At 46.7% G+C, this 22502-nt stretch overlaps 1 protein-coding gene across 7 annotated transcripts in view; it reads right to left on the bottom strand.

The window, feature by feature from the left end:
• SCML2 (Scm polycomb group protein like 2) overlaps positions 1–22502 on the bottom strand; it is a 162544-nt gene that overhangs the window by 111164 nt on the left and 28878 nt on the right. For all 7 annotated transcript variants that reach the window (XM_045018069.1, XM_045018328.1, XM_045017910.1 and 4 more), the window contains one exon: positions 10767–10837. In XM_045018069.1, the coding sequence (XP_044874004.1) occupies positions 10767–10837 (71 nt within the window). Of the gene's footprint in view, positions 1–10766; positions 10838–22502 lie in introns of those variants that run through there.

Below are 22502 nucleotides of genomic sequence, written 5' to 3'. Positions count from 1 at the left end.
AAGGTGCCACAAGTACTCTTCATTCTTTTTGCTGATACAGACTAACACAGTTACCACTCTAAAACCTAGAACTTAAAAGGCTAATTCAAATGTGTGAACTGCTCCATTCATCTCAGTGGGTGTTCCCATACCCCTTCTGATGGTTTTAGAACCTGGGATATGTATGAATTATACCTGTTCTCAGCTTCCCACCCGAACGGGCAGAACTTCCCCAGATTCTGGCTGACGTGGGGGCTGGAAGGGGGCCTCAGACACTCATAAAAGAGTGAGCCCTCACCGAAACCTGACTCATGTAAGTGAGGGTGGGAGGAGATCCAAACGTCGTAGATGGGCATGGGGTCCCCAGATCCTGGCACATATACAGGGGGCATAAGAGGGACTCAGACACCCCCAGAGGGGCAAAAGCCCCCCAGATATGGGCACACACACTGAAGGCGTGAATATGAGGCTGACAAGTGCCCTTGCCCCTATTCTCCAAGTCCTCTTGTCACTCACTCCTCACTTCCTAGTATCCCATACTCCCCACACCCCTAACCCCCATGCCTCTCTCACCTGAGCCCCCAGCTTCTCTCCATTCCCCTACCACCCCATTCCTAGTTATCTCCCAACCCAAATCCCCCATCTCCTTGCCACAGCCTCAAACCCCTCACCTCATTCTTCCACTCCTTTGTCCCCTAATAACTGCCCCCCCCCGGATGCCGTCACGTCCAATTTTTTCCCTAACTGCTTTGATTACAATCCTCCCAAAATAGAATTGCCATCCCTGACTCACAAATTATAACAGCCTCCAGCCCTTCAGTCCAAAACTCTTTGTCTTAGGTGGTGACTTGTGATTCACTTATCCTTAGTTATGTTAATTGAAGCATGAGTTCACAGCAACCAGATCCGTGATTCACCCAGTCATTATTTCCTCTCAGTTTAATGGTACAAGGCAGCAGAAGGAAACTGTTTTTTGGTGGGAGGAGGGGGGAGTTAGGAGTGGGGGAGAACTGTATCTCAGGAGCCTCTTGGATAAATGACTCCAAATTTGGCTCACTAACACTATTCTGCACCTGCATATGAGGCAAACCAAATTTCAAAGCAATCAAAGTTGCTAGTCGCATAGGTGCCAACTCCGATGGGAAGAAAATAATGGGAGCTCAGCACCCACCAGCAACCCCTCTGACCAGCTCCTCCCTCTTCCCCACAGTGCCTCCTGCCCACCAGCAGACACTGCCGATCAGTTCCTCCCCCTCTCCCCAGTGCCTCCTGCTCGCCAGTGACCAGCTGTTCAGTGGCATGTGGGAGGCGCTGTAGGGGAGGCGCAGGGACAGGAAGAGACAGGCGAGGGGTGGAATGGTGCGGGAAGAGGTGGGGCGGGCCTGGGGGCAGAGCCAGGGTCGAGCACCCCCAGGAACTCAGGAAGTCGGTAGTCTGGCTAGTCAGAATTTAAAGCACTTACAAAAGTCAAGCTTTAAAGCATATAAAGTGGTTTCTATAATGGCACATGTGCACCGTAAAAAAATGTATTAAATACCATTCTAAGTTTGGGTCCCCCAAAGATTTTGTGAGTGCCACATGCATTACCTTGAGCAAAACTCAGATTGAGCCCATCTTGACCCTCAACGGTTTGATCTTTACCCCTGCACACAAAAAAACCAAAACCTCTACAAGCTAGAATTTTTTTGAAAAATGGCTTTTCCGGGGTTTATATCTCCATAAGGTCTGCCTCAAATGACCCAACATTTGAGTCACTAACTGTATCCTGTACCCTCCTGAGGTATACCAAATTAAAACAGACTCTGACTAGGCGTCTCAATTTTAGAAGACTTAGAAAAGTCGACCTTTAAACAGAAATCATGATGCAACCTTTACTATAGCAGCCTTACCGCGCCACTATAATCCAATAAAATCAAATTAGACATACACAAAGATCAGACACTAAATTAATGCTGTTAATTACAGTGGAGTGCCAGGTCCAATAGTCAAGGTTGAGCATCACTTTCTATTTAAAGGTCAACTCTTCAAAGTGCTCTAACATTTGCATGTTTATCCTGGGTGTCTTAAAATTTGCTATGCCTCATGGGGGTGCCTCCCTAAACAGTATTTTACAAAATCTAACATTCTTTGGATGCGCCTGAGCCTAACTTTGTCTGGAAAAAATACTGTGTTAGGGGGATGCGCCATCACAGCTGCTATCTTCCTCTAGTCTCCTAGGCAAGGTAATTGTTATCAGGAAGACTGTTTTCATTGATAGATACATCAACCAACAGGTGGCCATGGGTTCAAAGGGCAGCCTAGTCAGTCCTTTCAGCACCAGGTTTATGTGCCACATGGGAGCAGGAAGTCAAGGTTGTGGGAAACGGTTTACTATACCCTTGAGGAACCTCTTAGTGGTTTGGGTGCAACAACACTGAGTATCCCTCAATAGGTTGGTGGAAAGCTGTTATGACTGCAAGATGGACTTTAGAGAACATAGAGATAGGCATGATTTCTTTAGGGTCAATGCATAGTCTAGGATATGAGAGTCTAGGATAAGAGTTGTCGATGTTGGGGAGATTTGCTGGATAGAACACCAAGCCTGAAACCAGGACCATTTCTGCAGGTGAGTGCATCGAGTAGCGGACTTTCTACTGTGTAACAGAACCCATTGTGCCTCTCTCGAACAGGAGCTTTCTAGGCTTTGGAACTGAGCAGGAGCCATGCCTTGTGGTGGAGAAGCCTGTCCTGCGAGAGGAGATGCTGTACGTCCGGGAGAGGGATTGGCGGGCATGTCACGAGCTGTGACAGGTCTGCGTTGGCCAAGCCGGAGCAATCAGGATGACATGGGCTCCATTTTTTAATTTTTATCAGGACCTTCGCCAGTCGGGGAAACAGAGGAAAGGCATAGAGAATGTCCCTGTTCCATGGGATGTGGAGGGCATTGCCCAGGGAACATTGACCCATCCCCACTCTGGAGCAGTAGCATGGACATTTCTTGTTCAGGTGAGTGGAAAACAAGTCTGTGGACAGTATCCCCCACTGCCTGAATATGTCATGAAGTACTGGCAGGTCTATCTCCCACTTGTGCTCATGTGGGAATTTGAGACTGACATTGTCCGCTACCCAGTTGTGTGTGCCTGGGAGGTAAGCCGCAGACAGTGTAACGTTGTGAGAGATGCACCAATTCCACAGCCTGATGCCTTGGTGCATAGGGAAGGTGACCCGGCTCCTCCCTGACGATTGATGTAGTACATACAGGCTATATAAGGGATCGGCAACCTTTGGCATGTGGCCCGCCAGGGTAAGCCCCCCGGTGGGTCAGTTTGTTTACCTGCCGCGTCCACAGGTTTGACCAACCGCAGCTCCCACTGGCTGCAATACACTGCTCCAGGCCAATGGGGGAAGCGGGAAGCAGGACGGGTCAAGTGATGTGCTGGCTGCTGCTTCCTGCCACCCCCATTGCCTGGAGCATCGAACCGTGGCTAGTGGGAGCTGTGATTGGCCAAACCTGCAGACGTGGCAGGTAAACAAACCGGCCCGGCCTGCCAGGGGGCTTACCTTGGAGTGCCACATGCCAAAGGTTGCTGATCCCTGGGCTATATTGTTGTTAGGATCTTCGTTTGTGATCCTGTGATCAGCAGAAGGAAAATGGGCGCAGGTGTTGCTAACCGCTCTTAGCTCAAGGAGACTGATGTGAAGGGACATCTCCATGGGTGACCACTTGCCTTGTCTTGTGAGGCCATTTAGATGCATCCACTCCCGTAAGTGATGCATCAATCATGATGAGCAACGATGGTGAGCTTTGGGAGAAGGGGATCGCTTTGCAAACGTTGCTTGGGCTCTTCCATCAGTCTAGGGAGTTTTTGACCCCGGTGGGAGGCAACAGGGATTTGTCCAGCCTGTCCCTGGTCTGTAGAACCACATTTGGAGACATCGCATATGAAGCCTGGCAAGTGGTATTAACACCATGCTCACTGCCATGTGCCCCAGGAGTTGGAGGCAGAGTCTGGCTGATATTTGTGGGCTGCTTTAAACAGTGTCTAAGCGTGGCTAAGGACTAGAATCTGTGTTGAGGCAAGAGGGCTTTGGCCTGTAACAAGTCCAGGTCAGCCCCTATGAATTCCAGGTGTTCACTGGAATGAGGGTTGACTTCTGGGTATTGATCTGTAGGACCAGATCTGTAAACAAGCACATAGTCACTTTGGTTACTCGGTGAGCGTCCCAGAGAGATGTAGCTCCAAGTAGGCAATCGTCGCGATAAGGGTAGATCAGTATCCCTTGAGAACATAAGTGAGTAGCCAGCACCAAAAGAACCTTGGAAAATACTCTTTGGACCAATGATAGACTGAAGGGGAGCACTTTGTATTGGTAGTGATCGTGTTGCAGGCGATTTCTCAGATTCACCCTAAGACTCAGTAGGAAAATGTGTGTCCTGAAGGTCAAGGGCCAAAAATCAGTCTCCCTGTTCTAACGCGGGAATGATCGTCAATAGAGTGACCATCTTGAATTTTTGCGCCTTGATAAATTTGCTGAGAGCACTGAGGTCTAGGATGGATCTCCAGCCTCCTTTCCTCTTTGGTATTAGGAAATAAGAGTAGAACCCTCTTCCTTGTAGATGTTGAGGTACTGGTTCTATGGCTCCTAACTAGAGGAGACAATCTACTTCTTGTTGTAGTATATTCTCATAAACGAGGAAAGGTGTTGTAGAGGAGGTAGGGAGGTAAAATGGATGGAGTACCCAGTTCACGGTTCAATGTTATGCATTCCCAGGCACTGTGGAACACTGCCAATCAGTGGCCAAATGGGTATGAAGCATTGGTCAGCTGTATCAGTTGGAGAGAATAGTCTAGTGGCCTGCCCATCAAGGGGATCAGCAGTCTGTTTTTTCAATCCACAGCCATTAGATGTAGAGGGCTGCGGGGGAAGATTCACATCTGCCCAGGGACTCGTGGTGCAGATCCTGCAAGGGTCTGAGAGCTGCCTCCATGAAGATGATCTTCTGCCTGAGCTCTCTGTCCTTACAGGAACATGGCCAGAGTTGCTGACAGAGACCACACTTTTGATGGATGTGGCCCTCCCCGAGGCAGTGAATGCCGTGGGAGTGCTTGTCTGCAATCAGAATTGCCTCCTTGCGAGTAAGGCACTTCTTAAAGCCACTGAACTGGGCATGCCTGCTGGGGGGTGGGGGGGGGGGAAGGGAGGGGGGGAGAAAAGTGGGAAAATAAAGTTTTTGGTTTTTGTTTGTTTGTTTTTATTTTTATTTTTGTGTGGATAAAATAAACGAGGGTAAAGAACAACTATAACTATAGTATACTAATAATCTAACTATATAAATGCGAATAGCGTATGATCCTAATGGACTGCAAGTAGCTCCATCTTTAGCCAGAGCAGTTGAGAAGAAACTGACGGGGGGTTAGCCTATATGCACTGGCTGGCCTCATGGCACAGCATGAGGAGAGACAGCTCATGCGCAGGCCTAAGAGACACTACTATCAAAGTTCTCCTCCTCTCAGGGGGGAGGGATAGCTCAGTGGTTTGAGCATTGGCCTGCTAAACCCAGGGTTGTGAGTTCAATCCTTGAGGAGGCCACTTAGGGATCTGGGGCAAAAATTGGTCCTACTAGTGAAGGCAGGGGGCTGGACTCGATGACTTTTCAAGGTCCCTTCCAGTTCTAAGAGATTGGTATATCTCCAATTATTACCTCCTGTCAGGAATGCAAGGACACTACTCAAAGAAGAAGTCAAACATGCTCTACGCAGAGGTGAGACTGGTTGCTGGCATATCACTCCTTTTAACCTGAATGCTATCTCTTCTCCCTCTGCCCCCATGAGATAGCACTGGGGGAGCCAGGCCTCTCTGGGGGGTCTGATCCCTTCTCCGTGCCCCCTTCTGTGTGAGTTGGGATCTGGGGCCCCCGCTCTCTGGAAGGGAGCTGAGAACAGCCATGCTCACAGCATGCACCAAGCACACAGTGCTGAGACAGGGGTGAAGAGCTAAGAACAGGCATGCTTCATACATGGCATACACGCACAAGCGGGGGGGAGGGGACTGAGGGATTTGAGCACACCTACTGCCATTGAGCTGTTCACATATGTCACAGCTATTGTTTCAGGCCCTATTAATCTCCACAGGGTGTTCTTATTCAGAACATCTCATTAAGATAAATAGCCATTTCACACTTCTGTGAGGCAGATGGATGTGCAAAGCCCATTCTCCCTACAGTAGGCCCAGATTTTGGACAGGGTCTCTGAACTCTTCCCTTTCCTGCCTCCAGCTAGTACATGCACTTCTCAGAGTCCCACCACTTGCCCTACTATTGTCCCTCCAAGCTTTCCAGGAACATGGAGTGGCAAAGAGGAGGATGGAACTGGTGTGTGGATGGGGGGACTCAAAGCAGCAGGAATGTGAGGGGGCAGGTTTCAAGCACTGGAGTGTATGTCTAGGGAGTGCAGAGCAATTGGCATGATGGAGTGGAAGTTGGAGTTGGAGCAGTGGTAGTGGAACCTGAGTAGTTGGTGGACTATGGCATGGGAGAAGGGTGCAGTGAGGGTGCTATTGGAACGGTGCACAGCAGAGAGGGTTGGAGAGAAAGGGGTCAGAGCTATATAGTGAGAGGCTTCTGTTCCAATTCCCCCTAACTCCCAAAACCCACAATTAACTTTTTATTTCCTGGTTTTCAGAAGTTTAAATGTAGTCCCTTCTCCACATTCTGTAAGGGCACCCGGCACTACAGGGGAACCATAACTCTGCACCAGCTAAGTTTTTGGGCACTTAAGTCTAAATGACTGAAATAGCATTTAGCAAATTCTGAAACCATTACTTAGACATCTGACCAACATAACACCCTTTAGATTTTCAAAACACTGCACAAACGTTACCTACTTTGATTTTGGCCACAAGAGACCTCCCAAAATATATAATACATTTCATTTTAATAGTAAGGCATAGGTTCCTTGCACTGCCATACCCTTCCAGAGGGACTCCTCCAATTTCTAGCTAACCCAGTAGAAACCTGAGCCTTCAGCCTTTATATTACCACTGATACAAAAAAAATCTTTGGCCCTCAGTGTATATTAGATAATCTTTAGTCTAATTACAAATACTTCCCAAAGAAAATTATTTGGTCCAAATGTAAACAATATTTCTGTGAAGCGAGCCAGCCAAATTTCCAAACCTTTGCTTTGTTCAAGGGTCAACCATTGAACAAAACTCAGCTAACCATTTTTAGGAGCTGAGGGCATTAGATTTCTGTGGGGCTGGTGGACTGGATATTGGTTGATACCAAATGAACAAATGTAATTACTGCACAATCTAATAGCTTTATCTGGAAGAGTTTCTGTTAAACTTCCAAATCAGGAACAGAGTTATTTAGGTGTACCAAAATAGTACACTCTACCATTACAGGGCTGTGCAGATGCACACACACAAGCAACATAGGCAGAGACACCATTTAGGGAGAGTGGGGGACACCCCTCTCTCAAGTTTCGTACAAGAGATCTGCTCAAAGCACACATCCCAGTTCAGGTGGCGCTCTTAGCTGTAGCCCCATGAAGCCAGGTCCCCTCCTCCAGGAGCCAGTACTCTCCTGGTCAATTTCTTCTACTATGCTAGCTCACCCACCCCACCGCCTCATCTGCCTCCACCAATCAGCAGCTGAGATTATACAGAGTGACAATCCTCCTAACCAACAGTAGTGGGGCAGTGAGCACGGCCTTTGGGGGTAGGGCAGGCAAGAAAGGGGGGGGGTGAATCAAGGTGGAGGGGAGCACGGGGTCCACAGTGTTGGTAGGGGAGCATAGGATACCCTGTAGTGAGGGTGGGGAAGCATAGGGTCCTCCGGGGTGGGGGTGGTGGGAAGGACAGGGGGAGCACAGGGCCCCCACTGGCAGGGGGAGGAAGTGGGATGGGAAAGGGGAGTCAATCTCCAGAGGAAGGGAGAAGTGAGGACATAGGGCTGTGCACTGAGGGACGGGGCAGTGAGTGTGGAAGGAGCAGCTGAGGGAGGGGGAGCTGAAGAAAGGTGTGGGACTAGGACTAGGAGCAGCTAAGTGGGTCTTGGGTCCCATTTGCCCTCAGAGAAGCATGGAGCACCCTCAGCTCTCTCTGGGAAGAGACCAGAGACAGAACCTTCTTGTCCTGAGCTGTCACGTCCATTAGTGGTTGCAACTTCAAGGACAGCTGTGTGTCTGTGTTGTGCTGCAAACCCAGCCAGCAGGTGCTGAGCACAGGGGGATGGATGGCTGTGCTGCTGGCCAACACAGAGATCAACCTGTATTCCACCAACATCCCACCCCCTAGGTAGGTCCCCTTTAGCTACCACCAGAGGGCATCTCAACAGCTGACTAATGTTACAGTAGCACCCAAAGACCTTAATTAGTAGAGTCCCCCATTGTGCTAAGCACAAACCATTAGGAAGGCCCAGTTTCTGCCCCACAGATCTCTATCCTTACAATTCCTATGGAAGGCAGGAAAGTATTATTCCCATTTTATAGCAATGGGAACTGAGGCACAGTCTTCAAACACAGAATAGTACTTTCAAAAACATATATACAAATTCTAAATAATAAACAAGACTCAATTTTTTTCTCAACTTTAAAACGTGGAATTTTCTTGGCATTTGATTTTAAATATTCTCCTGTGAGAATTGCAATTCAAATCACTGTAGTGTTGTGTTTAAGATCCTTTTGGAAAGTGACTTGAAAGTGTCAGTTTCACTCCTGTTTAAAGTCAGTTTCTACCCTATTACTATTTGTAGTAGGGTAACACTACTAGAGCTCCAGGCAGGTGCAGTATAAACTCACCCGGTCTTGCCCTAGTAGGATGTTTCCAAAAGTTAAATGATCTAGTCCAAGCTTGATGAACTTCAAAAAGTAAGTAACCTAAATGATAGAAAGTAATCTAGATTTTTCTACAATTGTTGTATTCAAGAATTAGTAAAGCAAGAATATACATTAAAATTTTAAACCTAACCAATGTCCCTTAAGTGACTTGACACAAGATGTCAGAACATGTTAGTATTTAAGCTGTGTGGGTCTAACATTTATTTAATTTCCTTTCTTTATATGGGAATTAGATACAGTGCTCTTGTCAGCTAATTTCTAAATTATCTGCAAGAAAGCTAAGTAACCCCTGGAATCAGTTAAAGTTGCCCTATCCCCCACCAAAATCTGAAATGGCGCTCGTGAACAGAGAACTATGGTACACCAAAAGCAATCTGAGTTAGTGAAAAGATCGTATATCACTCAACATCAGAAGAAGTGAGCAGCAGGAAAATTCCTTCTAAAACATGTGTTCTAGTTTGAGGGAGTGGAAAGCTGTCACAGGGTGACTGGCTCTTTAAGGATTGATGGGTCCAACCCCACCTGTGACACCGAGCTCACCTCCCCAAGTGAAGAAAATAAACAGTCACATGACAGGCAGGTCACGCAGCTAAAATCAGGTCTTCTGATATGGAGATAAAAACAGAAGCCTTGAGTGAGCCAAGAGAGACTATGAAGCAGGAAAAGAACCTGACTACTGGTGAGCTGGAGAAGCTGGTTTGAGCCATGGCACAGCCACAGGAAGGACGGCTGTGAAATCCTTAACCAGAGGTAAGAGTTTGATCCTGAGAGGCCAAAGGATACTGTATAAAGGCTTAATATCTATTTACTTACTTTAAATACTCTGGGCTGTGAACAAACTGTCTGAAGAAGAAAGAGGGAAATGAGAATGGCATGCCTTGGACTTCAGTGGCCTCACAGGCTGGGCTTAAGGTGACAGATGAGCAAGACACCACTGAACTCCAAAAAAATAAACACAGCAAAAAACAGAATACACCAAAGCCTAAGTTCTCTCACTGGAAATATTTGCTTATTGCCTGGAAACATTTCTGAAACTTCAACATTGGAAGGATGGATACAATTATCTTCTCCCCAACAAAAAATGCAAGAGACAACTCCGTGATATGTTTTATTGATTACCTTTTATGACACTTCAATATGGGTTTAATTTCCAAAATACAAGACTGTCATGACACTTTCCAGTAATCAGAACAGGTACACCTATGTGTTGTGGCAATGTTTAATTGAAATATGTACAACAAAATTCTCAAACTTCCTGTAATGCAATTTTAATTAAATTTCTCAAGAGAAAGTTCTTAAGGGAACAAAAACATACCAAATGATTTCACAGTTATTTTAATAATTTATATTGATTGATATGTTCTTATACCAACTCTTGTTAATTTTGTTGGGGAGAAACCTGCAGCAGCCACCATACTGTTTGTGTCCTGTTCAGAGGTTCAATTCTGTAGGGCTACTTCAGAATGATGCTGGAGACTCAGAGTGCTGGGAGCCAGCACAGTGCAGTTGGAAGGTTCAGAAAATTAAGGGACAAGTGCTAAAGAAGTTCTACTACAGATGGGCAAATGAGGAATTTGGGCAAAGGGTGGCAAGAGGCACTACTCTGACTCTCAGCCACATTTTAAATTCTTGCTCTAAACCATGGAGAGACATGCTAAAGCTGTTCAAAAAGAGCTGTAAAAATTGTAAACATTGACAAGATTCCCTATTTTTCCACTAGCCTTGTTCTTGAAAGACAGCTGCAATATTTTTGATGAACCTTTCGAAGAAAATTTGACTTGAGGCAGACACCAAGCACAGAAAACTTCAGCTTAAATGGTTAAGGTTTGCCAAAGTTATAAGCAAATGAGAACAGGAGGTTACAAAGGGAAGCCATAGGCACCTATAATATAAGGCTTGCTATGGGTCCCCTTGAAATACACATACATACACACACGCACATTTACATAAAATAATTTCGTGTACCTGTCTGAAACAATGTGGAGGAGCAGCTAGCGAGCCAGTCTCTTTCAAGTAATTATCCCACTTAAAGTGTTCTAGAAGAGATAAAAAGAAAAAAAAGTTAGACAACTCTTAAGGGAATGTATTGAGCAAACTTTTAGGGGGAAACAGCTGTTTAGGTGAACTCTAATTCTAGCCTTTTTAAAGTAAGTTCTAAAAAGTGAATTCCTCTTGTGTGAAAGACACCAGACTGACAGCCTTTGAGAGACTTTAAAAACTTTGTTAATCCATAGGAAAGACACACCACAGACAGATTCAGTACACAGCTTCAACATAAAGAACAAGAGTACTTGTGGCACCTTAGAGACTAACAAATTTATTTGAGCATATGCTGTAGCCCACAAAAGTACTCCTGTTCTTTTTGCAGATACAGACTAACACGGCTGCTACTCTGAAACCAGCTTCAACATATTTCATCAGTAGTGAGGAAGGATGGTCCAGTGGTTAGGATGCTAAGCTGGGAATCACTAGAGCGGGATTCCATGTGCTGCTCCAGAGACTTCCTGTATGACCTTGTGCAAGCCTTTGTGCTTCAGTTCCACATTTGTAAAACGAGAATAGCAGCATGTCCTATGCTGGAGGAGTGAGGATAAATTTGTTAAAGGTTGTGAGACAGTCATATTCTATTGTCATATACTCTATATACAGGACCATGTAAGCATTTTAATAAAGAGTGTGCACATCAAGAAGACTTGTGCAGAAGAATCAACTAGTACCTTGACCCCAGTACAAACCAGAATGGGTTTGGGGTTTAGTGCAGTCTGTGAACATGACCCTAGCTCCACAACTAGAACCCATGAATTTCTGGCTCCCTGTCCTACATTTGATCTAGACGAGGCTGCCTTTCTAACCAAATATGCAAATATTTTGCCTTAATACTTAGCAACAGAATCAAATAACACTTCATATATCACTAGGCTTTTCAAATTCTTCAGTGATTTTTAGACTGCTGTTCAAAGGGCTACAAAAATGTAGTTATATGAATTAATGAAGATGAAATATAATATGGCCAATGATCCAAATAAGCGTGGCTTAAGTGGATACAAGTCACAAGAAAAGACAAGAACTAAAATAGTACAGCGCACATTTTGCTTCTACAGTGAAATTGTCTACAATCTTTAAGTTGATGTCTCTAAAAACAGGAAAGAGAAGCAACAGTCATCTTGTCCATCACCTCTTCACAAAGTTTAAATGAGAACATAAATGGTGTAATGGTGCCATCTAGTGGCTCAATAAACAATAGCTATCAGTGTTTGCATTAAAAAAATCGTTTTAGACAGCTAGTAAAATCAAATCAAATTGTCTTCTGGGAACTGGCATCAATGAAGTTATTCGGCTACATTTATAACTAAACATTAAACACACAGCTCCATTTAAAGAAGGAAAACAGAAAAATACCCCCAAACCAATTCTTTTCCTAAGCAACAAAACACACAAATGACTGAAAACTTTTCAGTGTTGCCCTGAAAGATACCATAGATGTTCATCAATGACTGTCCCATGGGAAAATATTCCACAAGCACTAGCCTTTGATAGGAAAGGCCTTGGCTAATATCTTCAAGATATTATCTCTGCATAGTCAGCATTTCCCAAATGATCACAGCAGTAGTAGCTGTAAATCGATAGGATGACTCAGAAGCAAAATGAGGGAGCCAAGAAAGGTCTTTTCCTCAGGGGATCATGTTTACAATAAGTAAACAAAATAAGGCAACAAACAGAAAACTACACAGGTAGCTAAAAGGGAGAGCGCTTTCACTGGCCATTGAGGGAGTCTGCAGTTTCATTCACCTGCAGATCATTTACCTGAATAGCTGGATTTATCTATAAGCTCCTTTCCTCACAGTCTGAAGTTGGCATTAGGTTTCCTTCATTTGTGAGCATAGATCAAAATTGAGGTAAATTAAAGCTAAATTCATTCACAACTAATACTTAATATTGTGCAATTTATTTCATGAAGAGAATATGAAACAACAGAAAGAGGATGTGTGTGTCTACAGAAACAGTCACATGAGTAAATAATGCTCTTAACAAAACATGCTTCTCTATATCCAGTGAAAGATCATTTGCAGATAAAAAACTAATGCTATTTTCTGAACATATACACCAATCTGAGGCTCTAGTATTGGAGAGAATTTCAGGAATGGAGGTAGAATAAAACTTCAACCTACAGGAAAATTAGCTCACAACAAAGCATTTAATATAAAAAAATTTCCTTCTATATTATCCCAATTCAAGACACAGGTAATTTTATGCTGAATTACCAGAGACAGTAAGAAAACAAATGTAGTGTACTACCAATCTGGCCAGTACTGCTAATACTATCCTTTCAAAGGTTTAGACCAGGGGTAGGGAACCTTTTTTCTATCAGGGGCCACTGACACACAAAAAAAATCAGTCGTGGGCCACAAAGAGCCCCACAGGGAGGTGTGGAGGCTCGGGGCTTCCCCTAGGCTCTGGGGTGGCGCTAGAAATGAGGGGTTCAGGATGTGGGAGGGGGCTCCAGCCTGGATCAGGGGTTGGGATGCAGAAGTGGGTGAGGGTTCCAGCTGGGGGTGCAGGCTCTGGGGCTGGCTGGGGATGAGGAGTAAGGGGTACAGGAGGGGGCTCCGGGCTGGGGCCAAGGGATTTGGAGTGTGGGAGGGGGCTCAGGGCTAGGGCAGGGTGTTGAGACACAGGTGGGGGTGCAGGGTCTGGGAGGGAGTTTGGGTGCGGGGTGGGGCTGGGGTATGGGTAGGGGTGGCGGGGTCTGGGAAAGAGTTGGGGTGCGGCAGGGGGTTCCGACCTGGGGCAGGGGATTCAGGCTCTGGCCAGCTTCCAGGTGGCAGCACAGCAGGTCCATGCTGTGCCTGGAAGCAGCCGGCATGTCCGGCCCCTAGGCAGAGTCACAGACAGGGGGCTCTGCGTGGTGTGTGCTGCCTCTGCCCACAGGCGCTGCCCCCACAGCTTCCATTAGCCGCGGTTCCCGGCCAATGGGAGCTGCAGAGCCAGTGCTGGGGTCAGCAGATGGAGCTTCCTGATCGCCCCTCTGCCTGGACGTTGCAGGCAGGGGCACTGAGGCTCGGGGCTTCCAGCCCACAGCGTGGAGACCTGTCGCTGACCAGATTAAATTAAGCAGTGGGCCAGATCCAGCCCGCGGGCCAGAGGTTCCCCACCCCGGTCTAGACAGACTGGTTTTTAGAACTGGCAGCTATGTTTAAGTTTTGTCTTCTGTTTTATTTCAGTTATTGAACTCTTGGCCATAGTCTGAACTGTGAATGTTCGTGCACTGCAGTTAGTCAGCAATGGCATCATTGGTAGCCTGTCATCGATACTGCACTCAATGGATTAAACAGTATCATCCCCTCATGATTGTCCTGCTCTTCTGAAAAAACTACACAAACTGGATATCTCCAATGAAAATGTTTATTACTGGGGTTCTCAAACTGGGGTTCACTAGGTTATTATATGGGGAGGGTCGCAAGCTATCAGCTTCCACCCCCAAACCCCACTTTGCCTCCAGCATTTATAATAGTGCTAAATATAAAAAAGTGTCGCACTCGGAGGCTTGCTGTGTGGGTCACCAGTACAGAAGTTTGAGAACCACTGGTTTATTATAAACACAAAAAGTTACCAAAAATGTTCTCTTGTGCAATTATTTACTTTCTATTACATTTTACAGACATTTACACAGCAACTTGTTTTTCATGTTTTCCTTGAACCCTCAGATGCAACTGTACATTATATTTAATCCTTATCAGAACACCAGAAATTTGTATTCAGAATTCTTAGACTGATTCAAAGATCTAGCTTATGTACAATACATTAAATAGACAGATTTTATTATATTTATTATTAAGCCTGCCCACCACAGTATAAAACCAAACGCCCACAATATTAGTTTTTGCATCAGAACTCAGTTGTTCTCTCTCTCAAAGCTTTCCCCCTGCCTGGCTGGTGTTTAGCAGATTGGGCCCCCCTATCTAGGTTCAGGCTCTCAGCCAATTTCTAGTTTTCCACAGGCTCATTCTGGGTGCTGGCACATGGCTGTGTCCCCAAACTGACATCTGAGCTCTTTCTTCTGGGCTGGCATGGCTCCTTAGAGGTTCTCTCTGGATTTCTTCTGCTCAGTTGACTACTACAAGTAGCTGGTACTTTCTTCAAGGCTGGCATAGGTCTTTTCAGAGCAGAAAGCTGTAAACCTCCATCTTTTTTGGCTCATTAGGATCTACAAGTGGGTATTCACCTATGAAAGCTTAAGCCTGGTCTACACTACGCGTTTAAACCGGTTTTAGGAGCATTAAATCGATTTAACGCCAAACCCGTCCACACTAAGAGGCCCTTTATATCGGTATAAAGGGCTCTTTAAACCGGTTTCTGTACTCCTCCCTAACGAGAGGAGTAGCGCTAATATCGGTATTACCATATCGGATTAGGGTTAGTGTGGCCGCAAATCGACGGTATTGACCTCCGAGCGGTATCCCACAGTGCACCACTGACCGCTCTGGACAGCAATCTGAACTCGGATGCAGTGGCCAGGTAGACAGGAAAAGCCCCGCGAACTTTTGAATATTTCCTGTTTGCCTAGCGTGGAGCTCAGATCAGCACGTGTGGCAATGCAGTTAAAAATCAAAATAAAGAAAGAGCTCCCGCATGGATCATGCGGATGTGATCGCTGTAAGGGCAGGCAAATCTGTTCTATCAGCGCTCCGTTACAGAAGATGAAATTCAAAATCATTTTTAAAAAATCTCCAGACAGACGCCATAGCAGGGGCTCAGCGCACTGCTGCGTGACAAACGTAACGGAAAGCCAAAGAATCAAATGGACGCTCATGGACTGGAGGACTCAAGCTATCCCACAGTTCCTGCAGTCTCCGAAAGTATTTGCATTCTTGGCTGAGCTCCAAATGCTTCTAGGGTCAAACACAGTGTCAGCGGTGGGTCAGGGCATAGCTCGGCAATTTACGCACTCCCCCACCCCCAGAAGTGAGAGGGAAAACAATCCTCTCTTGACTCTTTTACATGTCACCCTATCTTTACTGAATGCTGCAGATAGACACGATGCTGCAGCACTCAACGCCAATATCCTTGCTCCCCCGCCCCGCTATGGGTGGCTGATGGTACAATAAGACTGATACCCATCGTCATCATCAGCCTATTGGCATATGGGGCAGTGCAAAAGGACTGGTAACCATGCGTACTAGCATCAGTGAGGTCAATGAAGGGCGCCTGGTCCTAATTTTTCCTGGTAGATGGTACAGTATGGCTGATAACCATCGTCATCATAGCAACAGGGGGCTGAGCTCCATCAGCCCCCACCCTTCATGTGTAAAGAAAAGATTCAATTGCCCCTGGACTAGCAGAGGGATGCTGGGCTCCTCTCCTCCACACTCCTTACTGTCCTGTCTGGACTCTCATAGCAGCTGGAGGCTGCCTTCCACTCATTTCTCACTAACAAGTCACTGTGTCTTCTTCCTGCATTCTTTATTACTTCATCACACAAGTGGGGGGACAATGCTACGGTAGCCCAGGAAGGCTGGGGGAAGAATGGAATCAACAGGTGGGGTTGTTGCAGGAGCACCCCCTGTGAATAGCATACAGCTCATTATTTTTGCTGGATCTGACACAGAGCAGCTGTGCTCTCTGGTTCTATGATACAGTGGTTCTCTAATACACTTGTCCAAATTCTAGACAGGACTGATTCTATTTTTAGATACCAAAAAGGAGGGATTGACTCTGGGAGTCATTCCCAATTTTGGCTTTTGCGCCCCTGGCTAAGAGCAGCCAGGGGCATTTATGACAGCAGCAAATGGTGCAAAACGACTGGTAACCATGCTCATTTTTTTACCAATTTATGGTGTCATGCTGTCATGCAAAAGCAAAAGCATGCTGCTGTGTAGCGCTGCTGAATCGCCTCTGTCAGCGGCATCTAGTACACATACGGTGACAGTGACAAAAGGCAAAACAGATTCCATGATTGCCATGCTATGGCATCTGCCAGGGCAATCCAGGGAAAAAAGCCGCGAAATGCTTATCTGCCGTTGCTTTCCCAGAGGAAGGAGTGACTGACGACATTTACCCAGAACCACCCACGACAATGATTTTTGCCCCATCAGGCACTGGGATCTCAACCCGGAAATTCCAAGGGGCGGGGGAGGCTGCGGGAACTATGGGATAGCTACGGAATAGCTACCCACAGTGCAATGCTCCAGAAATCGACGCTAGCCTCGGACCGTGGACGCACACCACCGATTTAATGTGTTTAGTGTGGCCGCGCGCACTCGATTTTATACAATCTGTTTTACAAAACCGGTTTATGCAAATTCGGAATAGTCCCGTAGTGTAGACGTACCCTTATGCTCCAATACTTCTGTTAGTCTATAAGGTGCCACAGGACTCTGTCGCTTTTTACACCTCCTCCCTTTGATGCTGTGGGTGGGGGGGGTCTGTCTCTCCGCTCCCATCCCAAAAACCCCTCTTAACATCCCACCCCTCCACCTCCAAGAGTTGTATTCCCCCTCAGACACACTGAGGTTACAAGTAAGGTGTCCTCAAATTTTACAAGTATGGATTTTATGTAGATTTATTTCACTACTTTGGTGATACACAGAGCTCCTCGCCGTCTTGCACACCAATGGCTGCTGGTAAAGACACATCAGAGTGGTTTAAATTGAAATACGTATCCAAACCTATAAATTTCTCTTTGGATTCAACCTCATTTTTAAGTAGAGTGCTGCTACAGATATGCAAGCAGCCTTAATGAAAGCTGAAACTTCACTCACTCTTCTTTCCAGGATTGCCACTGCTTGCTTGTTCTTCAAGTCTTCTCTCCTTCCCGTGCAGAACGCTGGGAGCCTCACGCGTTCAATATCCTGTTTTTTCCACTCATTAGCCCACCCTCTCCTTATCAATCCTGGGTTTTAGTTCTAATTTTGCTTGATGAGTTGATAGCCTCACATACTCTTGCAAATGGATGAGTTAAAATATGAAAAAAATTATCCCCATAATGCAAATATTTCCCTTCCCTTGTACATTATCCTCAGTCCTCCCACTCCCAAATATCCTCTCCCATCGATTTACTGGAGCCCTTCTCCTCATCACAAGATTTACCATACCCTTCCTTCCCTCCTTCAGTTCTTTTACTCTCCTCATTCCTCCTACCCACAGCTCCAAGTTTCACCTCCTCTTCTACTTCCAGTCTTAACTGGCGAGTCTCCCGCAGTCCTACTACAAGACCAAGAGGCTCCCACTGTAGAGGCACTCTGCATTCTAAGGCCACTCTGTTCAGCTGACACTAAGAGTAGTTCCCTGTCTCTCTTCTAGTCAAACAAGGAACAATTGTTTTCATCCATAAACCTCAATGAGCTTTACATTGGAGGGTATTACTATCCTAGTATTATGAATGAGTAAATGGAGGTATAGAGAGGTGAAGCGACTTGCCCAGGATCATGCAGTTGGTCTATGGCAGGGGTCAGCAACCTTTCAGAAGTGGGGTGCCGAGTGTTCATTTATTCACTTTAATTTAAGGTTTCGCGTGCCGGTAATACATTTTAATGTTTTTTAGAAGGACTCTCTCTATAAGTCTATATATTATATAACTAAACTATTGTTGTATTGTAAAATAAAAAAAGTTTTCAAAACGTTTAAGAAGCTTCAATTAAAATTAAATTAAAATGTTGATCTTACGCCACCGGCCCGCTCAGCCTGCTGCTGGTCTGGGGTTCTGTTCACTTAGGCCAGCAGCGGGCTGAGCGGGGCCTCCGGCCACTGCCGCTCAGGGGTTCCATCTGCCAGCTCCTGACAGCCGGGATCCCGGCTGCCGGACCCGCTCAGCCCGCTGCCGGTCTGGGGTCCCGGCCCTGCCCATATACAGTGGGTACCCACCTTAACCCTGGTTCTGGCCCATTCTCTTCCTCTCTCTGCACTGAGCACAGGGCTGGGGGTGAAGGGTCTGGCCAGGAGATAGAATGAGGGAGGGGGCTCAGGGTTGGGGCAGGAGATTTGGGTGTGGGGCACTTACCTGGGCAGCTCCCATTTGGTGTGAGGGGTGCAAGTGGGAATGTGGGGGTGGGGTGCAGGAGCTCCTGTTTGGTGCTCAGGGTGGGGATATGGTGGGTGCAAAAGTCAGGGCAGAGGGCTGGGTGTGTATGAAGGGGGCACAGGGCTCAGGGCACGGGCCTCAGGGATGTCTGGGGCTACGGGGCTCTGGGCAGAGGGCTGGAGGGGATATGCCTCTATTCCACCACCACCTCCTTCCCCAAGGCCCTTCCCCCGCTTCTTCTCTGCCTCCGCCGGGAGCAGTGAACACGCTGACTCTGCTCCTTCCTGACCCCCTCCCTCGCAAGGGACATCAGCTGATCGGCCAGCAGGGGAGGGAGGGATGGAGAGGCAGAGGAGGGGCAGGAACCCAGCACACTACAGGAAGAGGCAGGGGAGCCGGCCGGACCAAGCTTCTGCCCCCTGCCCCGCGGCCGGGGGGAATCAAAGGGCAGAGAAGAGCAGGCCGGGCAGGATTTTTAATGGCATGCTGCTGCCTGCCAGGACTCTGGCAGGCAGCAGCATGCCATTAAAAATCGGCTCACATGCCGTCTTTGGCACGTGTGCCATAGGTTGCCGACCTCTGGTCTATGGCATAGCAGAAATTGGCTCTCATGATTAAGTCCAGTACCCTGTGATCACCCTGCCTCCGATATATGGGTTACCTTTGCATCACTAAAGAGTGCGCTCAAGAGAAGCTGGGTAGTTAGAATGTGGTCATGAAAGGAGAGACAGCCATTACTCAAATCCCAAGAGCAGGAGGGATAAAAGTTGCCTCCTTAGCCACCTCCCAATCTGGGCAAACAGAGTAAACAATTACTTACTGTAACTGTGGTTCTTCGAGATGTGATGTAGATGTGTATTCCATTTAGGTGTGTGCACGCCCAGTGCACCGAAGCCAGAGAATTTTGCCTAGCAGTACCGGTAGAGGAGCAGTGCTCACGCCTTGTGACCATATCCCCTGCCCTGGCTATTTGAGGCTGTGCCGCCACAACCCTCCTGAGTTCCTTCACACCAAACACCCAGACGCTAGATGCATAGGGGACAGAGGCTGGGTCGGGAATACATGTCTGAATCACATCTCGAAGAACCACAGTAACAGCAAGTAACCATTTCTTCTTCTTTGAGTAGATGTGACCATGTATTCCACTTAGGTGAGTCACAAGCCGTATTCACCCCAGTAGGTAGGGCTTGGAGTCTACCTAAACAGGGATTGCAGGATTGTCCTACAAAAACTTGCATCCACTATGGAAGATGCGGTAATGGCATAATAGTTTGCAAATGTATGTATGGAAGACCATGTAGCAGCCCTGCAAGTATCCAATATCAAGATGTCACTAAGGAATGCTATTGACATTGTTTCTGCTCTCATAGAATGAGCTCGCACCCCCTCTAACGAGGTATAGCCAAAGCTATTTCATATTCAGTCTTGATACAGAATGTTATTCATTTAGAGAGTGTCTATGAAGGGACCGCTTGCCCCTTCGTACAATCGGCATACAACACACACAGGTCAGGTGAAGCATGAAGCAGTTTAGTCATGTCCATATAGGCTAGACATCAACTGACATCTAATGTATGTAGACACTGCTCCTCTGGAGATGATGTGGCTTAGAAAAGAACATAGGTAAAAATACCACCTGGTTCAAATGAAACTGAGAAACCACTTTAGACAAACATTTTGCATGTGGACATAAAGTCACTTTGTCCTTAGAGAACTGTGTATAAGGAGAATCTGCCGTTAGAGCCTGCAACTCTCAGACTCTCCTTGCAGATGTTATCCTACCAGGAACGCAGACTTCTGACACAAAAGTGGAAAGGTACAAGATGCCAGGGGCTTGAACGGGGGTCCCATTAAAGTGGCTAGGACAGTGTTACGGTTCACCAGAGGAACCGACTCTCAGACTGGAGTATGCAATGAAGTCCTTTTAAGAATCTGGCTACCACGGCACTGGAGAAGACAGATCTTCCCTGAATAGGGGAATGAAATGCTGATATGGCCACCAGATGTACTCTCAATGAGCTACGTGCAAGGCCCAATGACACAAGGTGCAGCAAATATTCCAGGATGTCCTGAATAGAAGCCAGCATCAGTTGAATTGGGTGGGCCAATGACCACACTGAAAACCGCTTCAATCTCACCAAGTAGGCCATTCTGGTAGAGGGCTCCCTACTGTTGAGTAGAACCTATTGAACAGCTGCTGACCACACTTCCTCCTCATTTAGCCATGAAGCAGCCATACCATGAGATGCAGGGAGCTGAGCTATAAGGTGCGACCATGATTCTGTGCAAGTAGGTCAGGATGGAGAGGAAGGGGTATGAGAGGCTGAACTGACAGCACAAGGAGGTCAGAGACCCAGCACTGCCTCTGCCACACTGGGGCAATGAGAATGAGCTTGGCCAGATCCATCTTCAGCTTGAAAATAACTTGGAGGAAAAGTGTACAGGATAGCCAACAGCCAGCTGAGATGAAAAGTGTCAGACAGGGAACCTGTACTGAGATCCCTTTGAGAGCAGAACAGATGGCATTACCTGTTGTCCCTCGTAGCAAACAGGTTAATCGTCAGAATGCACCAAGCTGCAAAGATGACCTGGAAGACACTTGTCTTCAGAGACGACTCGTGACTCAGGGAAAAATTCCTGCTGAGATTGTTCGCTAAATGATTCTGGACCCTGGGCAAGTGGTGGCTAATAGAGTGATCATCTCTTTGATGCAGAACTGCCACAACCTGATTGCCTCTTGGCAGAGTATCCTTGCCTGTTCACCTATGTGGCTGTGGTATTCTCAGTAAGTATGTGAACCACTGAGCCACTGATGAGTCCAGAAAAGCATAACATGCACTGTAGATGGCCTGAAGCTCCAGCACATTGATATGCGGTGACGATTCCTGCTCCAACCACAGACCTTGAACTTTCAGTGACCCCAGATGTGTTCCCTTACCCATTAGGGAGGCATTGGTGACAACAGACCTGGTTGGTAAGCACTGGACGAAGGGAACACGCTGACAAACATTTTCCATTAGGGTCCATCACTGCAAGGAGTCCAGGACCAGTGGAAGGAGGCAGACCAATATGCTCAGGGAGTAAAGAGTCGGATGGTGAACTGTCCTGAGCTACATTTAAAGGGGGCAAAGACACAACCTTGCAAACTGGACCACCTGTGTGCAAGCAGACATGTGGCCCAAGAGCCTTAGGCACATCCAAACTACTGCGGAAGTCTGAGACTGCATACTAAACCAAAGGTGGCAAAATGCCTGAAAAAGGTCAGTCAGCAGAAAAGATGTGTACAGTCTATTAAGGCCCCAATGAACTTGATTTTCTGAGTGGGAACCAAAGTTGACATTTCAATGTTTAGGATGAGACCCACACGATCAAACAAGCGCACTATACATTGACATGGGAAAGGACTTCCTTTCTGGACCTGCCCCTCAGTAACCAGTTGTCCATATATGGGAAGATGTGGATTCCTTTCTTGCTGAGGTACACCTTCACCACAACTATGCATTTGGTAAAACCCCAAAGGGCAGAAGAGAGGCAGAAGGGAAGCACCGTATACTGAAAATGGTGCTCTGCTATGACAAATCAAAGGAATTTTCTGCTTCTCTGCAAAACTGTCACATGAAACTAGGTGTCCTGAAGGTCAAGAACAGCCAACCAGTTGTTCTGTGGCAACGGGGGGAGGATAG

This window comes from Mauremys mutica, chromosome 1, assembly GCF_020497125.1.
Source record: "Mauremys mutica isolate MM-2020 ecotype Southern chromosome 1, ASM2049712v1, whole genome shotgun sequence".
Lineage (NCBI taxonomy): Eukaryota > Metazoa > Chordata > Testudines > Geoemydidae > Mauremys > Mauremys mutica.
This window is presented reverse-complemented; position numbering and strand designations above follow the sequence as displayed.